Source organism: Aquila chrysaetos, chromosome 25 (assembly GCF_900496995.4).
Source record: "Aquila chrysaetos chrysaetos chromosome 25, bAquChr1.4, whole genome shotgun sequence".
NCBI lineage: Eukaryota > Metazoa > Chordata > Aves > Accipitriformes > Accipitridae > Aquila > Aquila chrysaetos.
In genome coordinates, this window is record NC_044028.1 from 17805088 (window position 1) to 17828864 (window position 23777).

Genomic DNA, 23777 nt, shown 5'->3' on the forward strand with positions numbered 1-23777 from the left:
GGGTGGGCGCTGCCTTCATCTTTCCTTCCCTACCTCCTCCTCCTCTCTCTCCCCCACCCTGTTCTCATTTCCCCAAGAAGACTTTAATGAAATCTGCCCTTAATTAAATCCACATTCATTTGCATAATTACCAGGAAATTGAAATTAGCCTGCGGACGTGGCTGGAATACATTTGGCGTCAGGCAGCCCTGCCTGTTTGGAGGGGGCTGCACCGAGGGTGGCTGGGTTCCCCCCCCCACCCACGGGTGCCACCACCCTGCCCCACGGCCCCGCTGTGCTGCTCCCCGGTCCCCTTCCCTCCCGCCCTGGGGTGCCCACGGCAGCCGGGCATGGGGGGAGACAGGGTGAAAGTGGGGGGACGGTGAGCCCCGAGGCCACGGCGGGGCGAAGGCGGGCAGCGCTCCCCGACCGCCTGCAGCTGCACAAGCAGCGTCACGTTGGTTTTACTTAAAAAAAAAAGTCTTCACCGCCATTGAGAATTTTTTTTTTGCTTTTATAACTATGTATTTTGTCATTTTTTATGGTTTTAGTTGTTTTTTTTGTTTGTTTTTTTTTTTTTAATCCTTTTCAACAGTGACAAACTGAGGTAACGTCTGTGACACTACAGCCTCTCCTACGGGAAGAAGGTCCGAAACCCGACAGCCGAGGGAATTGGAAATAAAAACCCGACAACCTACCGACACAGCGACCTCGACGGGAACAGAAATCACACCCGGGCCCCCCGCCGTGGGACAGACCGCCCGGGGAGGTACAACCGAGCCCTCCCAGGGACGGCCGGGATCCCTTATCTACATTATTGCACGAAAGATCGAGGACATCGAGGGACCTAAGGCAAAAAGGAGAAAAAACCGCGCCTAGCGTCTCTACATCGGGGCAATGCTACTTCTAAAACCGGCCCTCGGCCCTGGCACCGCGGGCGGGCGGCGGGCAGGGGTGGGTGCTGCGGGGACGGGGAGGGGGGGGGGCAGCGGCGGTGGCGGGGGGGGCCGGCCGGGCACCCGCCTGCTGTGTAAACTGCTGCTGCTGCTGAATAGCGTTATAGCCCTTTGTGCGGGAATTGGGGGGCCGGAGGGGCCGGGGGACTGGGGGTCCCCACGGCGCCCACCCGATGGGAGGGAAGCCCGAAATGTGCCAGGGCTTGGGTGCAGCCACCTTAGGGTGCCCCCCCAGCCTCCCCACCCCAGCAGCGGGGTGAGCCCCCCGCCGCCCTGGGTGCCCAAAACCAGGAGGGGAGTTGTGACCCCCCCCACACACCCCCCCCCCCCCGTGACATTGTCACTAAGGGGCCACCAGCGGCTCCTGCCACCGCCACCCTGCCTCGCCGCAGCCGGCCCCGGGTGGGATTTACCCCGCTGCCTCCTCCCTGCCAGCCTCAGGGGAGGGGAACCGGGGTTTGGGGAAGGGGTGACAGCAAGGAGGGGTGACGGGGACAGCACAGGGAACCACGCGGAGCTTCGGGAGGCCGCTCGAAGCCCCCATCCCCTGCTCCCCAGGTTGCGCAGACCAGCCTGGAGATGCACCGCCGCCACCTTTTCCAGTCCCTGGGTACAAAAAGTCTGCAGAGGGGACAAGGGGACAACGCCACGGCAGAGCCAGCCCGGCCCCGAGCATCCGACCTGCCGGATAGCCGGCACCGCGGCCACCGGCCGAAGCCCGGAGCGCAGCTCCCGCCTGCGAGGGGACCGTGGCCGCCCGGCGGGACAGGGCAGGGGGGACAGGGGCTGCCAGCGGCTGCGGCTGGGACGCACGACGACACACAGACAGGGACGCTTTGCTACATCGATGGCTGCCAGCACCTCCCGTGGCAGGGAGGCAGCCGGGGCTGCCGGGGGTCCCGGGCTGCCGGTGACCCCCCCCCCCCCCAGCCCCAGCTGCCCATCACCGGCCACGGCGCCCACCTCCCCATCCCCTCCTGGTCCCCACCGGTGGGGCAGGGACCCGTGGAAGGGGGCAAATCACCACCCACCCAAACCTCCCCAGAGGCCTCCTCCACCGTGCGGGGGTCATCGGCCTTCCCTCGCCCCGGCCGGGGGCCGAGCACGGGGTGAGGGAGAGCCGGGGGGGTGCTGGCTGCCCCGCAGCCCCCAGCCCTGGGTGGTGGCCCCCACCCACGCAACCCCCCCCCCCCCCGAGCTCTTCCTCCCCGTATTGGGAGACTCCTCCTCGTGCCACCCTGGGGGGGACCCTTGGAGGGGGCGGCACGGCCACGGCAGGAGCCAGGGGCACCGACGTCCTCCCCGGTAGCGAGCGGTGCCCTCGGCTGGGCTCCCGCTGCCGGCATCACCCAGGCAGGGCGGGGGGGATCAGCATCCTCGGCGCTACAGAGCGCAACCGGTTTTGTCCTTTTCCTCTTCGTTTTTGTTTCTTTTCTTTTTTTTGCTTTGGGAGATCCGGAGCCCGGTCCCGGCTCGTGCCACCACCACGAGCAACACCCCCCATCCCCGAGGCCGGGGGACGGGACGGGACGGGCGGCCGCCGCGTGCCGCCCCGGCGCCGTCAGACGCAGATCTCTATTGCTGTGGCCAGGACCATCTGCCCTTTGCCTTTGTCCTGCCGTCCGTCTGTCCTGCTCGCCGTCCCCGGGGGGGCCGCGCTCGGCTCGGAGCCGCGCGGTCCGCTCCCTTCGGTCAGGACGGTCCTCTTGAGCGGAGCCGGGGTGCAGGAGCCGGCCGCCTCGTGGCGATGGGGACCGGCGGGGAGCTTGTCCCCGGCGTGCTTGCGGGAGCGGTAGGAGGGTCGGCGCCGCACCTCGGCCATCAGGTCGCACTTGATGAAGTAGAAGACCTCCTTGACGGGACAGCGCTTCTCGGGGTCGAGGGCCAGCAGGCGCTGGAACATGCGCAGGGCGCTGTCTGTGAAGCGTCGCCACTGCGAGGGCAGCCCCCCCAGCCGCCCCTTCTGCCACCGCACAAACTCCTCGAAGAAGGCGTCGGAAGCCGCCGCCGCCTCCCAGGGGAAGTTACCGGTGAGGACGCAGAAGATGAGCACCCCGAAAGCCCAGACGTCGATGCTGGTGTCCACGGCGAAGCCCTCCGCCCGCCCGGCTTGGCAAACCTCGGGCGCCGTGTAGGGGATGGTGCCGCTGATGCGCTTGACCCGGCAGCCCACCTTGCGGGTCATGCCGAAGTCGGCCAGTTTGATGCGGCGGCAGTCGCGGTCGAAGAGCAGGACGTTCTCCGGTTTGATGTCCCGGTGCACCAGGCTCTTGCTGTGCATGTAGTCGAGGGCCAGGCCCAGCTGCTGCACGCAGCGCTTCACCAGCTCCTCGGGGAGCCCCACCTGCGGGCGCGGGGACACGGCGTCAGCCACCCGCCACCGAACCCTGTGGTGATCCCACCCAGCTCGGGGACCGCCGCATCTGTATGTCGTTACACATCTGACACGGTCGCGGCTGCTTTTATCTGGGGTGCTCTCTGCGGCGGGGAGACGGGTGGTGGGTCCCGGGCCACCCTACGGATGGGGGATGGGTGTCAGAACCTCCAGGGGATGGGTGATGGGTCCGAGGCCACCCAAAGCATGGGTGTTGGGTCCCAGCCCACCCTAGGGATGGGTGATGAATCCCAGACCACTCTAGGGACAGGCAATGGGTCCCAGGCCACCCTACGGATGGGTGATGGGTGTCAGGACCTCCAGGAGATGGGTGATGGGTCCCAGGCTCCCCAGGGGAAGGGTGATGGGTCCCAGGCTCCCCAGGGGAAGGGTGATGGGTCTCAGGCCACCCTAGGGATGCGTGATGAGTCCCAGACCACGCTAGGGACAGGCAGTGGGTCCCAGGCGATGGGTGATGGGTCCCAGCTCACCCTAGGGATGGATGATGGATCTCTGGCCACCCAGGGCACAGGTGACGGGTCCCAGACTCGCTCGTAGGTGCTTGTGGTTGGGGCTGACCCACACAGGGATGCCCGGTCCCCGCGCATGGGGCCCCCTCCCAGATGGCCACCGCCCCAAAAAGGCTCCCACGGGAGGGGCGGGGGCTCCCACCTGTGGTGGGATGATGTCGAAGAGGTCCCCGCCGGGGGCGTACTCCTGAGCGAAGACGTAGCAGTCCTCGGTCTCGAAGACCACATCGAAGACCTTGATGATGAAGGGGCTGGAGGAGAGCGTGTTGGTGATGCTGAACTCCCGCAGGAAGTTCTTCAGCTTCGTCTTGCTCTTGTTGACGAACTTCAGGGCCATCTTGGTGCCTGCAGTGGGCAGGGGATGGGGATGAGCCCGGGGCACGGTCGGGACGTGCTGGACACCCTGCTCCCAACGTGGCCACGTCCCCCGCGCCCCCCCCCCCCCCCCCCGCTCCCCTCACCTGTGCTTTTGTGGGACACCAGGTCCACCTTGCCGTAGGTGCCCTTGCCGAGCTCGCGGATGAGGTCGTAGTGCTTGCTGATGTCGGTGCCCGAGAGGGTGCGGATGGCCAGGGACTGCATGTCCTCGGTGATGAGGGGCACCCCGCAGCAGGCCAGCTTGCGCGACGGCTCTTGCTCAATCGAACCCGCGCTCATGGCTGCGCTGCAAGGCAGAGGCGCGTCACCGCTTTCGGTGGGCGCTGCAAAGCCACCGCGCCCCGTCCCGTCCCCGGGGCTGGGAGCCACGGCACCTTGCAAAGGGACGCCGGGCTGCTCGGGCCGGTGCTGAGCAGCACCCGCTGGGTGCCACCCCTCTGTCCCCAGCGGACACCAACCCAATGGCTCTGGAGAGGATGCTCCAGCCTCCGCAGGGGCTGCAGCCGTGCGGGGCAGGGCCGGGGCGTGCAGTGGCCCCTGCGCCTCCAACTCGGGGGGGATGTCTGGGGGCAAAGTGAGGGCTCGGGGCATGGCAGAGCCAGGAGGGCAGGGGCACGGACAGACGGACAGACACACACACACACATTTCCTCGGCCCTGGTGAGTTCACAGCCACCGCGCGGGATGGGAGCTGAGGCCCTTTGGGGCTCCCCACTGCTGCCGCAGTCCCCAGTGGGGACCCCAGGAGCCAGCCCTGTCCCCTCCACCCTCCCACCTTCGCAAAGCACCAGAGCCCCCTCCAGAGCCAAGCCCGCCTGCGAGCCAGCGACGCTCCGGAGCAGGGCCAGGGCCACGCCGCAGGCATCGAGCGGCGACACGATGGCTCTGCAGCAAATCACTCCGCCATGTACCTCTGACCATCCCTCAGCACCGACTCTCGGCTTTCCCCAACCAAGGTGCTGGACGCTCTTGGTGCAGAGCCCGGTCAGCGGCGCGCGGACAACAGCACCGACGTTCCTCACTCCCGACAAACCGGCAGCAGTTTTTCCTCACTCTGGCCATCCCCGCAACGAGACCCGAGCTTGGACTCACCCGCCACGCCGCCACCGCGGCAAAACCACCCCGGGATCTCCTCTGTCTTCGGGGCGCTGCATCGCCCTCCATCATCCCCAAGAGCACAAACCCAATGCCCTGCCAAGCCACCCCACGCTGGAAGCACGCACGAGAGCGCAGCACGACCGCCCTGCGCGGAGCGAGTCCTGAGCAGAGACACGGGCCCCCCCGGGGCCGGTGGGTACCACAGCAGATAAATCCGGCTACTTTTGATTTTGTAGCAGATTGACAAAAATCATGGGACAGCAGCCGAGCGGGCGCCGGTTTATATTTAGATTTTTAATGCGGCGTCTCACCGGGGGGAAAAAATCCCACTCTTAAAATGAATCCTGCTTGCTGCCGGGAATAACGGCATCCGGGGGTCCGATCGGCGGGCAGCCGGGGATGCGGCATGGGTGCTCGGCGGCTACAGCCGTGGGCTTGCCGCCCGCGAAACACCCATACGGTGTTTTGCGGGTGGTGAGCCCACGGCCGCGAAAGATGGAGGCTAAGAGCAGCCATGCCGGAGGGCGCGCACAAGCCGCCCCACCACAGGAGGGGGCCCAGGCAATGCCCGCGGGCCAAGCCCCACGCCACGGCCATGACGGGGCTGGGACAGCCACCCCAAACAGTGCTGGATGCCCCACGGGCACCCACGAAGCACCCGCAGCACCCCGGGGTCAGGGTCCTGCCCGATGCATGAGGATCCTCCCAGCCTTTTCCCAGCAAGGCTGAGCCTGATGTCCAACCTCTCCTTTCTTTCCACCACGGTGCTGCCTCTTATCCCAAAGCAGAGCTCAGCTTCTTAATTTTTTTTTTTATTTTTTTTCCTGGGAAGTTGGGCGAAAAATAGAAAAGGAACTTCAACATCATGATGTTCCAAAAATGTAACGGCTTGACTCATAAGATCTCCAAAGCAGCTCATCTCCATAGTGTTTTATTGGCCTCCTGGAAGAGGAGCACCATTTCAGCGTCTGGGTGCTGGAGGTGGAGGTGGATCAGCACAGCAGCTCGATGGATGCATGACTAAAAACAGCTCCCAGCATCCTGCAAGAAGAATTCTGTCTACACTTGAATTTACAATCATCAGGCTCGTCAATGTCTCTTAATTAACCGGTGTTGAAATGCGATTATTCAAGTCGGCAAAGTTGGGGTTTGAGAAAAAAAACCTGCTGGTGGGATGGGAGAGAGGAGGTGAAGGACTGACGGCTGCTTAGAAGAGCTCTCCAAGACAATGGCTATTTGCTTTTTCCCTTGGCTAAACCTGTTGGGTTTTCCAGGTGGCTCCTTCCCAACCGGCGACCGAGAAACGCCCATCAGAAACTGGTGTCCCACCACGCCAAGTCCCCTGCCTGCTGCCTGCCAGGCTATCGCAGCCACCCAAGGGCTGCGGCTGCTGTGTTTGCGGTGCTTTAGGGAGCAGGCAAACCTGCTGTGGTGCGGGTCGCAGGGCAGGCACGGGGCCGTGCTGCCAGGGACGCTGCCAGGGACGCAGGCGCTGCCGGGATCCTGCCACGGTGCCTCCGTCACGGCCGGCTCGGTGCAACGCACCCCGCTTTGTCAAGGCTAACAGGAACGCAGAGCCAACACCAATCCCGGGGAAAACCAAACAGCGATGGTGGGCAAAATACCAATGCACTGAGGCCAAAAAAAGTGTAAGCGCAGAAGTTTTCATTAAAAATTGAAATACTTTTGAAAACATGTTGGGTTTGACGTAAGCAGCAAAGTGGGGCAGCAGCGGGGAGAGGGAGCGAGGGCTCATTTCCAGCCGGTTCTGCACGCTCACGGGGATGGCAGGGAACGGGGCGCCGGTGCCAACGTGGTGAGAGATGCTGCCAGCCTGGCACGGCTGGGGTTGAGGTCCTGCATCCTCAGCCTACACCAGTCATGCCAACGCAACCGCCCATGCGGCCACGTGCCAAATCGGGTCAAATCAGAGCAGAAATGGGGCCTTTTCCTGGCACACCAGCTCCTCTCCCGCCTCCACGGCACAGCCCCGAAGCACCGGGGGAGAGAAGCCAGCGCCGCACCCGAAGGAAGCCAAAACCACCCTCCCGGCGCGTGGTCCCCCAGCTCAGTTGTTTCAGGTGTTCTTGAAGAATGAGCTTTTAAAAGCAGAGAGGAACGATGTGCATCCCAGCTGAGTCCTGGAGAAGGCCCCCCCAGCACGGGACCCCGGGGAACGGCAAAGGGGCAGCGAAGATGCTGCCAAGCAGCACCAGGACCCCGCCGCTCATCGCAGGCGGTTTGTGCCGTCATCTCCGCGTCCTGAACCATTTCTCCTACTATTCAGACTAAAATTGTTCTGTGTTTAAGCTTCAGAACCATTTATCTCATTGAGTGAGGAGGATAATCCACCCACCTCTTCCTCGCTCCCTGGCAGGTATTTATAGGCAGCCACTTGTCTCCCGTCAGCAGCTGCCGCTGCTCTCCCCAAACCTCCCCGGCTCCATCCCCAACACCACGGAGCACCTCCCAGGAGGATGGCATCCCGTATCCGGAGCCCGGCATCCCAGCAGGTACCAGGGTCAGAGCTGCCAACCCGCTCCCACCCCGATGCCACTCCCTGCGAGAGGATGCTTTCCCCTGCTCCGCATCCCGCTCCGCTGCACGCCCAGCCCTGGGCTCATCGGCTCTGCCAATAAGTAATTGCAAACTCATTAAGAGCTCATTGAGAGGAGCAGAGGCCGCCCGGGAGAGCTGCCCCAGGCACCCGGCAGAGGAGGCTGCTGGAGCAGCGGCTGCTTGGAAATTAAGAGGGGAAGGGGGAAAAAAATACCCTGTGGCCACATCAGACACCGACAGGTCAGAAAAACAACCCGGTTACTGAGCGGGGTCAAAGGAAAAAGGTTTTGGGCTGAGCCTGATACAGGGGTCTCTACGGCGAGAAGGCATACTGGAAGCCCGGCAAGGGGCCAGGACTCGCGCCTTGGGCTGCTCTGGGGCAAGAATTGGGAAGACAAAGGGAAAAAAACCACGCAGGGCCAGGTTAGAGTCTCTACAAGACCCAGATTTCTCTTTAGAGAGGGGAGAAATGAGAAATACCCGGCAGCGGAGCAGGCGTAGGCACACGCTGCTCTGCCCCTGCGGGTGCCCCGGCCGCACCACGTGTATTTTGCAGAGCTTTGATTTCTCCCCATCCCCAAACCCTCCCGCTGCCGTGACGCTCACTACGACAGCAGCGTGCTCATTAATTATGGTGTAATTGGTATTAGTTATTAGTGGGTAACACTGACCCCCCCGCCCCCCAGCCCGGCAGGCTGGAGGCCGGGTGCTGCCGGGGCGAGGGGCGCAGGCGGTGCCGTGGCCGTGCCGTGCGCCGAGCCGTTGCCTCCCAGCACCCTGCTCCATTTCCAGCCTCCGCCGCCTCCGTTCCTGCCTGACCCCGTTCCGGGGACATCCTCTCATCTCCTCTGCGCCGCTGGGACCAGCGTGCCGGCATGAGGCGTTATTAGCCGCGCTTTCCGGGGGCAGCGGCAGGCCGGCACCCAGGGAGGGCTCGCAAAGGCACCTTCGCCTAACGAGGCCGTCTCCACGGGCATGGGGAGGGGAGTGGAACAGGCATCTCATGGGGGCTCGGAGCCACGGGTACCCGCCACGTCCGAACAATCGGGGCTGCCTGCAGGCAGCGCTGCCCACTGCCCAGAACGGCTGCTGCCTCCCACCCCACCAAAAGCAGCAAAACACACATGGGGAGAGGGTCCCTCCACCCGCACGCCGCCCCGGCGCCGTCCAAAGCTGCTTAAGACAAGCCGAGCGTGTCCGGGAAGCGGCTGGTCACAACACGGCACAGGGAAATTGGCCAGCGGCTGCAGGCGGGCAGCATTTTGGGAAGAGCCCCTCTGCCCGCATCCCATGACGCAGGAGGAGCAGCCACCCCCTGCAAAGAGGCGATGGATGGGGCACGTCTCCACGTCCTCTCGCCGGCTCCATGGTGGTGGGAAGGCGCCGGGAAACACTCGAGTGCCGCTCGCACCACGAGCCTGAACCAGCACCAAACCTCCGCCGAAGCACCCGCGGCAACGGTGACTTCCCAGCGCTCCCAGTTTGGGACACTTCTCCACGCAATGGTGCTGAATTCCCAGTTATCTGGAGTTTCTCATACTAGCTCCTTGCCCGGACCAGAGCAGAAAGCCCGGCGCCAGGATCGGCTTCGGCAAAGCCGACGAACACCCAGAAACGCGCGGGATCCCAGGCGGAGGGAGCTGCTCTCCCAGTGGGGATGTCTCAGCTGTGGGGCAGGGTCAGGCCCCGTCACACCCATCCGTAGCATCCCCCGTAGCACGAACCGTCTCCCATCCCGGCCATGAGCCTGTGACAAGCTTCTTCAGCCTTTGGTCCCAGGATTCAGGTTTCGCCGGTGAATTTGGGAAGAGCAGATAAAGCAGTACCCGGGCCCTCTCCTCCGATGGCTCTCGTCATCCTGCCAAGGGACGGGTGGCAGCCGCTCCGCGGGGAGCCACTGCTCTCCCCTCCCGCCACCATCCTCCGTGCCCTCCACACTGCTCTCCTGGAGCTGCCAGCAGGATTTTCCCTGCCCTCATCTGCACCGTGCCATCTCCGTCCATCGGCCCCCGACGGCAGGACCTCGGCCGCCTTTCAGCGCTTGGGCCTCCCAGGATTTTTCCTGACGAGCGGGATGGCTTCATTAGGACCTCAGCTACTCCAGCCTCCGGCTCCTCCCGCCTTTGCCGCGCCTCGCCGCCAGCACCGGGGATTTATGATTACTTCATTGTTTGATTGGTTTCATCAGCCTGTCATCATCTCCCTCCCAAAACTCTTCCACCAGCGCCGGCAGCGTCGCACGTTTGGGATCTGCAAAGACAAACGCCCCGAGCGGCACCTGCCCATCGCCCGCCCGGTCCCCGCGGACAGGGCCAGCCGGCCCCTCGGCCCCTCTCGCTCTCGGGGGCGACGGGGCACGTCACGCTGCCGCGAAAACCAGCCCCACCTCCGCTCCAAGGGGCTTCACGGCCTTTACACGCGGCGGGGTCGCGTCCCGCCCCGCGCGGGACCCTCGTGGCCGGAGCTGCTGTAACCCCGCAGCCCGGGCATCGCCCCGGCGGCCCCCGCCTCGGCCCCGGCTCCCACTGAGGGGGGTGCTCCCACCTCTCCCCTTCCTCGCCTTCGCTCCCCAGGCAACGTCCTCCCGCAGCATCCCGGGCGGGGGACGGTAACACCCCGCTCGCGGCCACGCCGCGGCGACGCCGCGAGCCAGGCGGGTCGGGGTTTGGCACGCGGGGCGCCCAGCTCCGAGGTTTCGCCTCCCGCCAGGCGACACCCCGACGCCAGATCCGGCGCGGTGGGGGTGCCGAAACCGAACCGCCGCGCTCCCCCGTGCCGCTCACCCGTCTCTCCGAGCTGCGGCAGGACTCCCGGCCGGCGTCGCCCGCCCGCGGCCACAGCGCCAGCGAGGCCGGACCTGGAGGAAAGTGGGTCACGCTCCCCCTGCCCGAGCCGCAGCCGGCGAGAGGCTGGTGCGGGCTGGAGGCCGGCTTCCGCACCCACACCGCGAGGGGAGACGACGAGGGGAGGTGACAAGGGGACATGACAAGGGGAGACGAGGGGACATGATGATGAGGGGAGATGATGACGAGGGGAGATGGCCTCAGCTGCCCCCCAGGCCACCTCTCGCCCGCTCTGCCCTCCCCGCTCCCTTTCCCCAACCTCCGGCCGCTTTCCATCGCGGTGCATCCTTCCAGAGCCCCCCCCAATTCACCGGGACCCCTCGGAAACCGGCCCCGCGGCCAGCGCAGGGCTGCGAGGGCACAGCCCCCCCCCTCCCCGCCGCCGCCCCCCCCCCCGGCTCCATCCCCGCTCCGCCACAAACTCCTTTCAAGTGTGACTCACGCCGCTTCCGTCTCCGGCCCCGACTTTGTCCCCGCGGCCGCAGGGCCCGGGGCCGGCCCGGGGCGCAGGTGGCACCGGCCGGAGGAGGGACCGGGTCCGTCCCCCCCACCCCGGGAGGCGGCCGCCGGCGGGACCCCGCGCTCCCGCCGGGGAGGCGGCCGAGCCCCCCCGGGGGCAGCAGCCGCATCGCCCGGTGCCTCAACCCCCCCCCCCCCCCCCCCGCCTTCCCCGGGCTCTGCGGGGAGCGGCGGGAGGCAACCCCCCCGTTCATCCCGGAGCCCCGGTTATGCCGTGATGGTTTTTTTTTTTTTTTTTTTTTTGCCTGGCGGGGCCCCACCGCGGTCCCACGCCCGCCCTCCTCCCAGACAAAGGGCGGCCCCGCCGCGCCCGCCACAAAGGCGCGGGCCGGTACCGGAGCGGGCGGTGTCCCCCGGTGCCCCCTCCCCACCGCCGCCGCCGCCGCCGCCTTACCGGTGGGGCGAGCCGCCGCGCCCCGTCCTCGGCGGGAGAGGAGCCGCCGCCGCCGCCGCCGCCGCCCGCCCCCCGCGCGGGGCCGCGCCGCGCCGCTCGCCTCCCGCACCGCCGGGCTCATGCCGCGGCCCCGCCGCCGCCGCCGCCGCCGCCACCGGAGGAGCGGAGGGAGCGGAGCGCGGAGAGCGGCGCCCCCCGCCCGCCGCCCCCCCGCGCCGCCCCGCCCCGCGCTCCGCCCGGCACCGGCGCCGCCCCGCAGCCCCCGGGGAGTTGCCGGGGGGCGGGGGGGGGGGGGGGGGGGGCTCCGCCGCCGCGTCCCCGGGCGCCGGTGGGGATGCGGGGCGCTCCCCATCCGCGCCCCTCGGCCACCACCACCACCACCACCACCCCCCCCCCCCCCCCCGAGCACCGGCAGCCCTCCGGCCCGTGGGCTCAGGCCCACGCGGGGGTTGCGGGTGGGTTTAGCCCCCGGGGGTGCTCGGTGCGGGGAGCAGCGGTGCGTCCCGGGGTGGGAGCCGGGGGGGGCCGCAGCTGAGCCGGCCTTCGGAGCCCCGAGCGGCACGGGGTTCAGCCCCGAGGAACCACCCCACCGGCGGGACGTGCTGGTGAGCGGGGGCTGGGACAGGTACCTCCGCAGTTACCCACGCGGGGATCGGGCCCCTCACCCCTTCCCCACCCCGCTCGTCATTGCACTCGGCGAAAAAAAGACTCCGATAGTCCAAGCCTGGAGCATCTGGCGTTCACCGCCATCAGCACCGTGCGTCGGAAATGTCCTTACCCAGGACCACATCCCGCTGTCGGCAGGTTCCCCGTCCCCTGCTCTCCCTGCGCCTTCCAAGACTTTGGATTTCTTCTCCTTCAGCGTGGGTGATGCCCACCGTGGCATGGGCAGCGCCCGGCTCGCCCCTCCAAAGTGTCACTCCTGAACACGTGCACGACACGTGGCTTTCCCCCCATGCACTCAGGAATGGCGGGACCATTCGGACCGAGCCAGGGAAAGCCGGCCGAGGCAGACGCGCCACGCGGGCTTCTCTTCAGCCTCGTTAAAGTTTGGCAACACGTTCAGCAAGAGATGCCAGTGGCGGGCACCGGGAGCTCCCGGGCACCTCCAGCCTGGGGGACAGCGGCAGGAAGGCAAAGGGTAGGCACCGCGCTCCTCCTCGGAGCATCCCTGGGCACATCCAGTCTTTGCAGATTTCGGATTTTGCCAGGGCTGAGCAGGGACGTTTTAACGCAGGCCACGATTCGCTTTGCAGCTTCCTTGGCTCTTAGATGGGCACCAGGTCCCTTCACTCCCACGCAGCCGCTTTGAGCCAACCCACAGCCGTGGGGCTGCCCCACACTCCCAAGGGGTGTCGGTGGGTTGTTCCCACAGCGCGGTGGGCCGTACGAGCTGGTTGTGCCCGCTCCGCCGGGACCGGAGCTGTCCTGCTGCCACCCGAGCCCCCCCGCCACCGGGGAGGGCAGGGGAGCCATTGCCACTGACTCACTGGCGGCTCTAATCCACTTCCAGTTTAGCACACAGAGCAATTAGTCTTTTTATGAATGACTCTAAGGCAAGAGGCTGAATTACATTCTGACACTTCTCTTTAATTCGGTGCCAGGCGCTGCTGTGACATTGCCACCCTTCTCCCGTCCGGCAGCCACCCGGGGCACGGCCGGCCTCAGGTCTGGGCAAGCGGGAGAGGCGGCTGTGGCTCACGAGTGCTTGCCGGTCTCCTCGATCCCCCCGCTCCGCTCGCCGGTCCCTGCCACAGCTCCCGGCACCCGTGGCTCAGATGCTCCGAGCATGCACGATCCCCACCAGGATGGGGGCATCTGCGTGGCATGAGGGCAGAAATGCCGTCCCCTGCGTCACCGGAGCCCAGCGACCCAGCAAGCCAGAGGCAGGCTGGATGGGTGCTCAGGCCAGCCGCTGTGGGGCTGGGAAAGGGGTGGCACAGGGCAGGACAGCCTCTTAGGGCGCCGGGAACGGGCACGGCACGGGAGATGGGGCAGAGTTGGGATGCTCCCTGTGCTGCCGCCTAAGCAGGACACGGGCTGGTAAAAGCCACCAGAGCCTTCCTCGCACACCCCCTCCATCGCTGCTGGGGATGGAGTGGGTCCAGCCTCGTCCCTTCCCATAGCACCCGCACGAGGCACCCGTCCCCCCGTGTCCCCTGCCTGTCCTTGTCACACCGTCCCCCGGCTGCCACTCCCCGGCTCCCGCAGCCTCCTGCTCACGGCGTTTCAAGCTGCGCCTCTGAGCTCTCCTTTGGCTCGCCCTATTTATAGCTCGGGGCTGTTTCTAGGTCAGGCTTGAGGCACCGGTGCCCGGGGAGCCTGCGTGGGGACCGCGGGGGGCTGCAGGGACAGCATCGCATACCCCGCATGCGGCTCGGGTCCCGGTGTCACCGCCCCGGTGTTGGAAGACGGAACTGTGCCGTGCCCCAGGTACACGGAGGCTGAGCTGTTGGTGAAGGACCAGCCGGGCTGCGGCAGGGCTCCGTGGGGCTCGGCAGGGCTCTGTGGGGCTCCGTGGGGCTCAGTGGCTCATTTTGCGGCTGTCAGGCTGCAGACCGGCATGTCGCCAGCACGTGGGTCACACACAGATTGAATAATAGTAACACCAATAGCTCCAGTTAGTGTTTGCATCGAGCTCATGGTCTTCAAAGCACTTAGAGAATATTAATAACTAATTAAGATTAGCAAGATGAAAGAGAGCTGGATCAAACATGTTTATCACCTAGCTCGATCCCAAACCATGCGATGAGCCCACAGCTCCCCAAGGGACCACAAATGCCCCCGGGGATTTCTGTTCGGAAAGGAAATATCCTGGCTTGTGCCACAGGGGATGTGCTCAGACAGGGTGGGTGGCGGGGAAATGACCTGAAAAGCCCAAAATATTTCTAGCAAGCCCAATCGCCTCCAAATTCAGCGAGAAGGTCGCTCGTCCCTTCGCCATCACTTGCTCCTCCCCGGCAGAGTGGGAGCCAAGGGGCCGTGCCCCGCATAGCATGTGGGTCGGGGTGCCACGGCCACCCGCAGCCTGTCACGCTCCGGTGACATGAGCTAAAACCTGCCTTAAGATGCTGGCAGGGATGCTGGGAAGGAGCAGGCGGGGAGGGAAGGAGGGAGGGCGACGCGGGAGCGGAGCACGCCGGGAGCCGCAGCGCCAGCTTGGGGAGTTGCCGGCAGCGTCTCCCAGATGCTTTTGGATGTTTCCCCCCCGCCCTCCACCCCGTAGCATCCACCGAGCCCCGAAACCTCCTGCCCTGCCCCTGCGGTTAGGCCAGCCTCCCCACGCGGTGCAGGCACCGGCGCGACCTTCGCTGCCCGCTGTCCGTCCCGTGCGGCCAGGGCTGCTCGCCCGGCTCCCCTCCGCATTGCCAGCCTGGGGTGCATGACCCATGTTGGGGGGGTGACGGATGCCCCCTCGGTCCCTGGGGACAGCACCCAGCCAAGGGGATTTCAAGGAGAAAGGGGGCTGGTGGGAGCTGGTTCCTGGAGCACTGGGGCGGGGGGCTAAGTGCCCCCCACCTCCGTGGTCCCCCTGAGCGGCGTGCTGCCGTCCTCTGCCGTGGCTGCCGGGATGAGATTCCCAGCGGCTGCTCTCAAGGTCAGGGAGGAGACGCAGCCCAGGCGCCGTGGGGCACAATCTGCAGCTCAGTTGCCTAGTGGGGATGCGCCGGCCGCTGCCAGTGGCCTTCAAGGTGTTGCCTCCCCTCCCGCAGCCCCCCAAGCCCCATCCCGTGCTCCTGGGGGGCATAGGATGGTCCCCAGCCAGCCGGGCAGGGGGCACAGCGTCCTGTGTGCTGTCCCCCCCCCCAGCACTGGCTGGGTCAGGACCTGCAGCACCATCTGCCTGCAGCCACTTGTGGGGAGCTTGGATGAGGTGTTGGCTCTGGAGCATAATGATGACTATTCAACTACTGGGTCGAAAGGAAACAGCATGGTTTTACTTTTGAATGGGTTTCTTCTGAAAAGAAGCAGAACAGGTTTCTTCATGGGGGAGGTGAGGTTTGGGGGTGTAACGGGGTCACGGCACCGTCCCACCCCCCATCTGGGTCTGAAGCCGCAAACGCCGGCCGACTCGCTGCCTGGGGCCACGGCACAGCTGTGCCCACAGCTCCCGCTTACAGCATTTCCCGTCCCATCACCAACCGGGGCCAAAGCAGCAAGAGGGACTGAACTGGGAGCACAGGGAGAGCCACGGGGCCTGCCCCGGCACCCTGGCACCCTGGCCAGCCCGGCACCGTCCGGCACCGCACGCCCGCCGGCCGCCTCCGCTCGCAGCCCGTTCTCCTGGCACCATCTAGCGAGGCTGCGGGGACAGGCACGCTGCCTCCGGCACCCACGTGCGTGGGCCCACGCTCCCCCTCCGGCTCAGGGTGACATGCCCAAGGCCAGGCCGGTGGGTCGGTGGCGGAGCAGGGAGCACCCGGTGGGTCCCGCTGCCGGCACGACCGCCACCACGCACCCCCGCCGCCGGCCCGCGGGGAGCCGATCCCGGTAGCTGCTGTACCGGCGGTGGCAGGCGACGACAGCCCTGTCCTCACAGTCTGGAGGCAGGCCCAAGGAAAGGCTGGTGGGGACAGGCTGGTGACAACTAGGGGAGGGTTTGGGGACGGGGAGCCCCACCCAGCGCAGCCCACCTCGAAGCGGGGCAGGACGGGAGAAGTGGCTGGGAACGAGCCACGGGTGACCATCCCTCGCCATCCCCCCGCGCAGGGAAGGTTGGTCCCCGTAGCCACCACGCAGGACCTCGGGACACCACACTGCCACTCTGGGTGCCCCCCCCGCCCCGGCTGAGAACGCCAAACTCGTGCCGCTTGTGGCCCAGTACAGACAGGCTGGATGCAGCCGATCAGCTCCAATCCCGGGTCAGGCTACGAGATAGGAGCCCCGGGGATGCTCTGCGTCCCTCTCCAGCCAGCAGCACCCACACCCCAAAGGCCCCTCTCCCATCCCTGCTCCCCCAGCTCCCCCTCCCAGCACCTTCCCAGCTAGCACTGAGCTCGTGGGCAGCGACCCGTGGGAATCGAGACTCCAAAAAACGTGATTTACACCAAAACAAACCCTACAGCTTCTTCCATACCAGGAGGAAGGACAAACTGCCTGGACTGGCACGCACCCACGGCCCAGCCAATAGCCCTGCCTGGCCGCCAGCCCAGCACCGCCGTCCTCCCCGGACCTCACCATGGGCAGCCAGTGCTTGTGGGGGGGTCCCGGCTGCGGCGGGGTGGGAGCTTTGCTCTGGGTATTGTGGCATGGGACAGGAGCCGGCAGTGGCTCAGTGCCACAGAGGAGCAGTTGGGCACAACATGTGCCGGCGTTCACACCTCGCATCCCTGCTGGCTGCCTGGCTAATTCCGGCATCGGCACATTCGCCTTGGCTGCTGCTCAGCAGCGCGGATGGGAGAGGAGCTTCTAGGGAGGGGGGGAGGTGAGTGCTGGTGCTGCTGCCGAGAGAGCCAGGCCTTGGGGAGCCTCGTGGCCCTCCTTGGGGACCCCCCAACTGCCCTGGCCCCCCGACCCCCCGGTCAGCCCCTGCCCCAGGGGCAGCAGCAAGGCCCTGGGAGCAGAGTCCGGCCCGGGACCCCCGTTCAGGTGAGCAGGAGTGGGCGGAATGGCTCCGGGATGCTGTGGGTTCGCACACCGCTGCCAACAGCCCCACTCCCATGGGCACACCGGCACTACACGGCATGGCACAGCACAGCGCGGGACACCCACCCCGTGCCCTGGAGAGCTGCTGCCAGGGAAGCACATGCTGGATGCACACACGTGCTGTGCACACAGCCTCTCCCCGGCATGGCGCGGTATGGCGCGGTGCGGCATGGCGTGGCGTGGCACGGCACAGCACTGGGCCATGATCTCCTCCGGCCAGGAGAGGATGCGCCCGCTCCAAGGGAAACTTTGGCACAGCCAAGGCAGGCGGCTCTCATGCCAGGCATCATCCCCCAGCCCGGCTCGGTGCCATGTTCCCATGCCCCTCATGGGCTCGCAGCGTGCCCCGCCAGCGGCATGCCACCTGGCCGGGCACCGCGGCACTGACCTGTGCAGGTGCAGGGGCTGCAGCTCCTCTTTCTGGAAGCAGACAAAGCAGAAGGAATCCATTGCTCCGCTGTGGCGGCCGCCGCGCCCGGGTGAGGGGGACCACAGGCCAGGCAGCGCCGAAGAGGTGTTGGCATCTTCCTCCCCCTCGCCAGTGCCGCCGGCGGACGGAGGCTTACGCTCGCCTGCCCGGGGCCATGGTGTCGGAGAGCCCTTCACGCGGCCACGCTGAGTGCCAGGACTGGCTGCTCACCGCGCATGGAGGTAGCGCCGGGTTGTGCCGTGTTCCGCATCGCCCTTGCTCCGGGGCCGGCGATGCCCAACGCCAGCCCGGCACCCATCGTGCAGCCTGGTCGGAGGCAGCACCGGTCCTCAGGGGGTGTGGACAGGGACCTGGGGTGGCATCGCCCTGGCCGAGGGGTCCGGCCAAGCCCTGTGGTACTTTAGAGGCCGGGGAAAGCGGCTGCCCCTCTCCGGCACCCAGCGCCCATGTGGCACTGGATGGTGGCGGGCGCAGAGGACGGTGCCCGCAGCGCTGCCAGGGAAAGTGTTCCCTGCGCAGGGGCTTGCAGCAGGTGGGGTCTGGCAGGATCCAGCAGGATCTGGCAGGGTCTGGCAGGCAGGCGGCCAGGCCGGGAGCACCGCGCGCTCGCGGAGGAAAGTTGTGTCGTCGGCGAGCTGCGGCTCCGCGGGGCTCGTCTCACCGGCAGAGCAGCCGCTCGCTCTGACAGCTAAACCAGTGTGCGAGTATTAATAGCTCCAGATTCATGCAGCGAGGCTGGGAAGTTAACTCCTCCGCTGCCGCTGCCGGCCCTGCCCTGGCTCCAGCCGCCCTCTCCCGGCTCTGGACTGCTGCCTTGGGGCTCGCCAGCGCCGCAGCTGAGACCTGGCAAACTCAGCCCGCCCGCCAGGTGCACCGGGTGTCACCGAGAAACCCATTGCTCTGTCCCCCTGAGCCCTATCTTACTTCCCCAGGTTCTGCCCTGGCCAGCCCTTGGCGTGGGGGACATGGCACAACCCAGGGGGGATTTCTTTTAGCCTGGGTGCCCTGTGCCCTGCCGATAGTGGAGAAGGTGCCCTGGGAGCCATTCCTGGGGGGCTGCTCCCCGCTGCACGGCCGGGCATGGCGGGGCATAGCACGCCGGTCCCAGCCAGGTACGGCAAGACCATCATGGTGCCATGTGAGTGTCTCTGCCCCACAACATGTGTCCTTGTTCTGCCAGGGGTGTCCCTGCCCCAAAAGTCGCATCTTTGCCCTATGATGGGTGTCCCGGCCCCAAAAAGGGGTGGCTGTGTACCATCAGTGCAAGCCAGGGCAGCCATGCCAGCAATGTCTGGCTACTCCCAGAGGACAAGCTGGGCCACCTCGGGGGCAGCACGCTGGGTCAGGAGCCCCCTCGCCCACGTGGCCTCATGCCCTCGCTGGGCAGCTCTAGTCTCTTGCCATTCCCTGTCTGTTGGGACCAGCTCAGGGACCAGCACATGCCCCCCAGGTCCAAGACCGAGAGCGGTGCCCGTCCCTCACCCCAGCCCGCATCCAACGCCCTGGGGCAGAAGCAAAGGCCACGTCCTTGGGAGGCGGCAGTGGGAGGACATGGAGAGGCTTCCCCAGCGCAGCCATGGGCTTCGTCATCTCTCGCCGTGAATTATTCAGTGCGTGGCTCTGCTTGCAGCGCATCTGCTGCAGCCACACCCCCTCTAATGGCAAAAATCGATGGCTTTTTAATTTCTCATGGCCAGAAAGCTCCCGGCCGTGCTGCTCACGGGTCCTGTCCTCGCTGCACAGCTGCCCCAAGGGAGAGGGGGACCCAACCTGGAGGATGGTTTAGCCCAAACTCATTTCCATTACATTTTTCTATGCATCTAGAAGGGTGCTGGGCTAGATGGTCCCCCACGTGAGGCTGCGAGGTGCCCGCACTTCGCAGCTTTGATGGGGCTCAGCCACCCCACGCTGGTCCCGATCTGGGGTGCGGGGTCGGGGCTCAGCGGAGACCCCAGCCCCATGGCCAAGTCCTCAGAGCTGCCTCCGGCTGCCATGGTGCAGACATGTCCCCTGGGGTTGCGTGGGGAGGAAGCCTGGCTGCCTGTGCTCTCTTTCCACGGCTGTAGGTGTGCTTACGCAGGGGGTAGCCGGAGTCGGCGTGTGTGTGTGTGCACGGCCGGGATCAGCACATGCCTGTGTACACGGCTGCGCTCAGCATATATGCACGTGCACGGCCGAGCTCAGCGTACACGCGTGTGCACAGCCGAGCTGGGCAAGCGCACGTTGCCCAAGGCCAGGAGCAGTGGAAGCTTTGTGATTCAGAGCAGGGCTCGTCCTCAAGCCATCCACTTCCATCAGCTATTTCAAGCCTGAGCATTTCTCCTGCCATTAAGCCAAGTGCGTTACTCCGAGGCGCTTCAAGGACTTGTGTTCTCCTTGGGCCTGCCCATGGCGAGCAGAGCTCACCCTGCAGGGTGGTCGCCGGAGACCCACAGCAAAGAGGGGCTGGGGGACAGTTTGTGCTGCGGAGTGGGGAGAGCAGGTCCCTTTTGCACGCTCCTTGGGGTAGTTTGCACCAAGGGAGCTGTGGGGCAGCAAAAACCCCCTCGAGAGCAGCAGCCGTGGGCTGTGCCTGCAAGCAGAGCTTGCCCTTTACTGGTTTCCTATGTACGCTGGGCGTTTCGCAAGGGCTGGGGGCATTGGCAGGGGCAGGGGGTGAAGCTGGTGGGCGGTCAGCGTCGGAGACCGCTCCCGCAGGGCATGGGGAGTTGCAGGGCTGGGCAACAGGATGGGTGCCCATCTCCCAGAGGTGACGTGTGAGCAGGCAGGGCTGCAGGCAGCGTTGCCTGTGGGCTGGCCGTGCTGCAGGCGCTGGCCTGGCTGCCCTTGCTGGCTGGGCTGATGGGGGGGTTGGTGCCGCCTTGTCACCCCCTGCCAATGTGGGGAGCTGGCAGGGACATCTGTCCAGGACAACAGGGCTGTGCAGTGGGTTTGCAGCAATGCTGCTGCTGCCATACTGGTCCTTGGGAGCTGGGAGGAGCAGCAGCATCCCGCAGGTGTCCGGCACCGGGGGAGCCCCTCTCCTGCCCGTGGGTTGCAGGCGGGTACCCACAGCCACAGCCAGACTCCCACGGTCCCCCAGGCCCCCTGGGTATGGCGCCAGGGCCCTGGCACCCACCCAGGCACCCACTCACCAGGAATGCTCTGCAAGGAGCAACAAAAAATGTTAAAATTTAATGCCTCGGCTAATGGGCCGAGCGGAGAGGAGCAGAAACCCAGAGAAAAAGGGCTGCTCTCCCACGGAATGGAAGAGGCGAGCGTGCCCAGCCCCGGGGAGCCCCTAATGGCTTCTGGCTTCGCAGCCCCCTCCACCCCACGCTTCCTGGAAAAAGGGGAGACCTTGCCGGTCATCGGCGCCCAGCTGATGGGACCCTGCTCCCCCCCTCGCCGCACCCAGCTCAATAAAAACCCATTAGCTGCCTTGCAGCGCCCACCGAAGCGTGGGACCGAGAGGCCGGTCACGAATCCACGTGGCTCCTGGCGGATGCCCCACAGGAGCTCATGGTGGGTGACAGACCCCTCAGGGTGGGACCTTGCCCATGGGAGCCCAAGCTCCACCGTCCTTCTCTGCCGCCACCTGCACCTCTGCTGGTGCCCTCCCAAAGTCATGGGAGGCTGAGAACAGGGAGAGGTGCAGAAGGGCAGGTGGGGACATCTTGTTGCATTGCCTGGGTGGTTTTTTTGAGGTCTAGGAAGAAGGTAGAGACAGAGACTCTGAACTTTGTGTAGGTTTAAAAAAAGCCACAGGCTGAAACGAGTCCTTTCTCCCTTGCTGTAACTTGCTGCCTCTCTCCCACCCTGCTCCTCCGGGTCTGAGGCTGTTGGAAGGGGTGATTTGGACAGCGGGATGAATTTCCAGGCCTCCCTTTCAAATACACACGAAACACTGGACCTGCAAGGCCTGCCTGAAGCATGGTCTTGCCTGCGCTCCCCTGCCATGCCTGCTTATGTGGGGACCTCCTGTCATGTCTCAGTGCCCTGGCCCCATGGGCTTGTTTTGTTCCAGCCTAGAAGCAGCTGCCCTTCAGTGGGAATTGGCAAGGCATGCCCAGCGATACAATCAGTGTGCCGAAAACACAGCACCCGAGAACCCAAATAGTCCCAGATGAATCCCAACGGGGTACGGAGCAGAGCAGGAGCGGAGGCAGGAGAACCTGGCCAGGAGCCGCAGTGGCCACAGAAGACCCTTGCCCACCACAGCCACCCCGGCCAGGACGGACAGTCCCGACCGGGCTGCCCAGCACGGGGATGCGGGACGGTGCGGGATGACAGCCCCGGCTGATCGCCCTCCTCCCCTGGGATGCCAGGCTATGGGTGCTCGCACCCGGCACCGAGTGATGGCAGGCGGAGGAGGAAGGACACCCATCGTGGGGAGAGGCATTTCGGGAGCACCCCTTCCCCAGAGCAGTGGGCTGTGGTCTTTGTTTAAAGTTAATTACGCGTATCTGTACTTTCCACAGGGATTTGTACTCAGGGCCTTTACTTGCTGTATTTTTTATAGCTTGCTAAATAAGCAAACTTATTGCCAAGCCACTTGCGAGACACAGGGGGTGCTTGGGGCTTGCAGCACAAAACTTTCCCTCGCATTTCAAAGTTTCTTTATTGTACTTATAAAATACGGTTTAACCCTTTTCATCAAATTATTTTATGTTATGTGGCAGGGCAGTAAGATGCTCATTTGCACATCGCATTCGGAATGACTTACAGCTCAATTTGTGGTAGGAACAATAAAAGGAGATAGAAACAGATACGCGGCTGGATGTGAAGTGAAGCGTAGCCAGCTGCTGGGTTGGCATTAGGCTCAGACTCACCCTGAAGGCAAAACCCAAACTCTGCAAAACTGGAAGAAAGCAATTAAATGTGGTGAATATTTGAATGTGTGATTAAACGGGCTGGAATCAAGGCTGGAGCTGTGCAGGAGGCTTTGAAAAGAAGGCTTCAAATCACGTTCCAGTGCATTTCTGTGCATGTTTACAATAAAAACTGAGGGATAAACCATGCAGTAACAAATTATTTTCACAAATTCTGTTCCCTTGGTGTCCCAATACAGCCATTTGGCTCCATGGTATTTCCCTTCCTTCTGTTTTTTTAAAACATAAAGTTACAAAAAAAAAAAAAAGGTTGATGGCTTCTCCCATCTTGGGGCTGATTCAGGCACAGTCTGAGCCTTGCTGCCACCCTCTTTAGGAAACAGGTGGAGGAACCCCAAATTAAAACATAAGGGCTGTAGACAGTCAGTGATTAGGGTGACTATTTATTTTCTTTACTAAATGGCCCTTCCAGCAATGGGCAGAGCCCCAAAAAATGGGATAAAGGAGGCCCGGCGTCTGGCACTGCAGCATTCCCGGGACACGCTCCTCATGCTCCAGTAGTGCTGGTGGCGGCCGTGGTCCTCGCACCTGGTTTTCTCCCGGATCAACAACAACACGAGGTCCCAGACGGGACTGTGTGAGACCTGTTACTCCATGTGCGAGGCACAAGGAGACCTTCCTTTGCCTTGGGGCAGATGCTTCTAAAGCAGGGATGAAGGCTTGCAAAGCTCAGAGCTCACTGTCAGCCCCAAATCCCATGCTAAAAAGTGTTCCACCGCCTTGGGTTTTGCAGGGGAAATGGGAATAGAGGAGAAAAGCTCCCTGTAAGGATCCAGCAGTTTGGTGGAAGGTTTCTCTTCTTTCTTCTGGTCTCCACCAGCTTGCTCTGTGCCTGCAGCACGCTAGACCCCTCCCAGCCCAGGGAGCTGGAGCTGCTTCTGTTTTGGAGAGCCAAAAAAAAATCAAAACCCACCCCAAAACACAAAGCGGTGGAAGAAATGCTTCTCCATGGCTTCGGAGGCAAGGCGTGCATGGCTCAGCAGGTCTGTGTCCAGCAGCTGGTTTTCCCCGGCCGGCAATGCGCACCTCAGAGCACGTGTCAACAAAGAATCCCTTCGGAATAACAAATGGCGATAATAAGATTATCCTTTTAATGGTCACCATGGTAACCTGCCCTCTGCTAGCACAGCTGAAATATCTTGATGTAACCATTGCTGAGGTGGCATCTCAAGGCACTTCCAGCCTCTGTTAAACACACGGG

The 23777-nt window shown here is 64.6% G+C and overlaps 1 protein-coding gene across 6 annotated transcripts; it reads right to left on the reverse strand.

The window, feature by feature from the left end:
* Window positions 1-526: 526 nt before the first annotated feature.
* On the reverse strand, window positions 527-18377 carry SBK1 (SH3 domain binding kinase 1). Of its 6 annotated transcripts, none has more exons than XM_030001418.2 (5): window positions 11630-11739; window positions 9700-10123; window positions 4301-4503; window positions 3982-4184; window positions 527-3279 (listed from the first exon to the last, which is right to left on the reverse strand). In XM_030001418.2, the coding sequence occupies exons 3-5, from the start codon at window positions 4494-4496 to the stop codon at window positions 2497-2499; spliced, it is 1182 nt and encodes a 393-aa protein (XP_029857278.1). In that variant the 5' UTR covers window positions 4497-4503; window positions 9700-10123; window positions 11630-11739; the 3' UTR covers window positions 527-2496. The 6 variants fall into 6 exon arrangements, with proteins under 6 accessions (XP_029857278.1, XP_029857277.1, XP_029857274.1 ...); XM_030001417.2 differs by lacking the exon at window positions 11630-11739 and adding an exon at window positions 10657-10801; XM_030001414.2 differs by lacking the exons at window positions 9700-10123; window positions 11630-11739 and adding an exon at window positions 17664-18377.
* Window positions 18378-23777: the final 5400 nt, after the last annotated feature.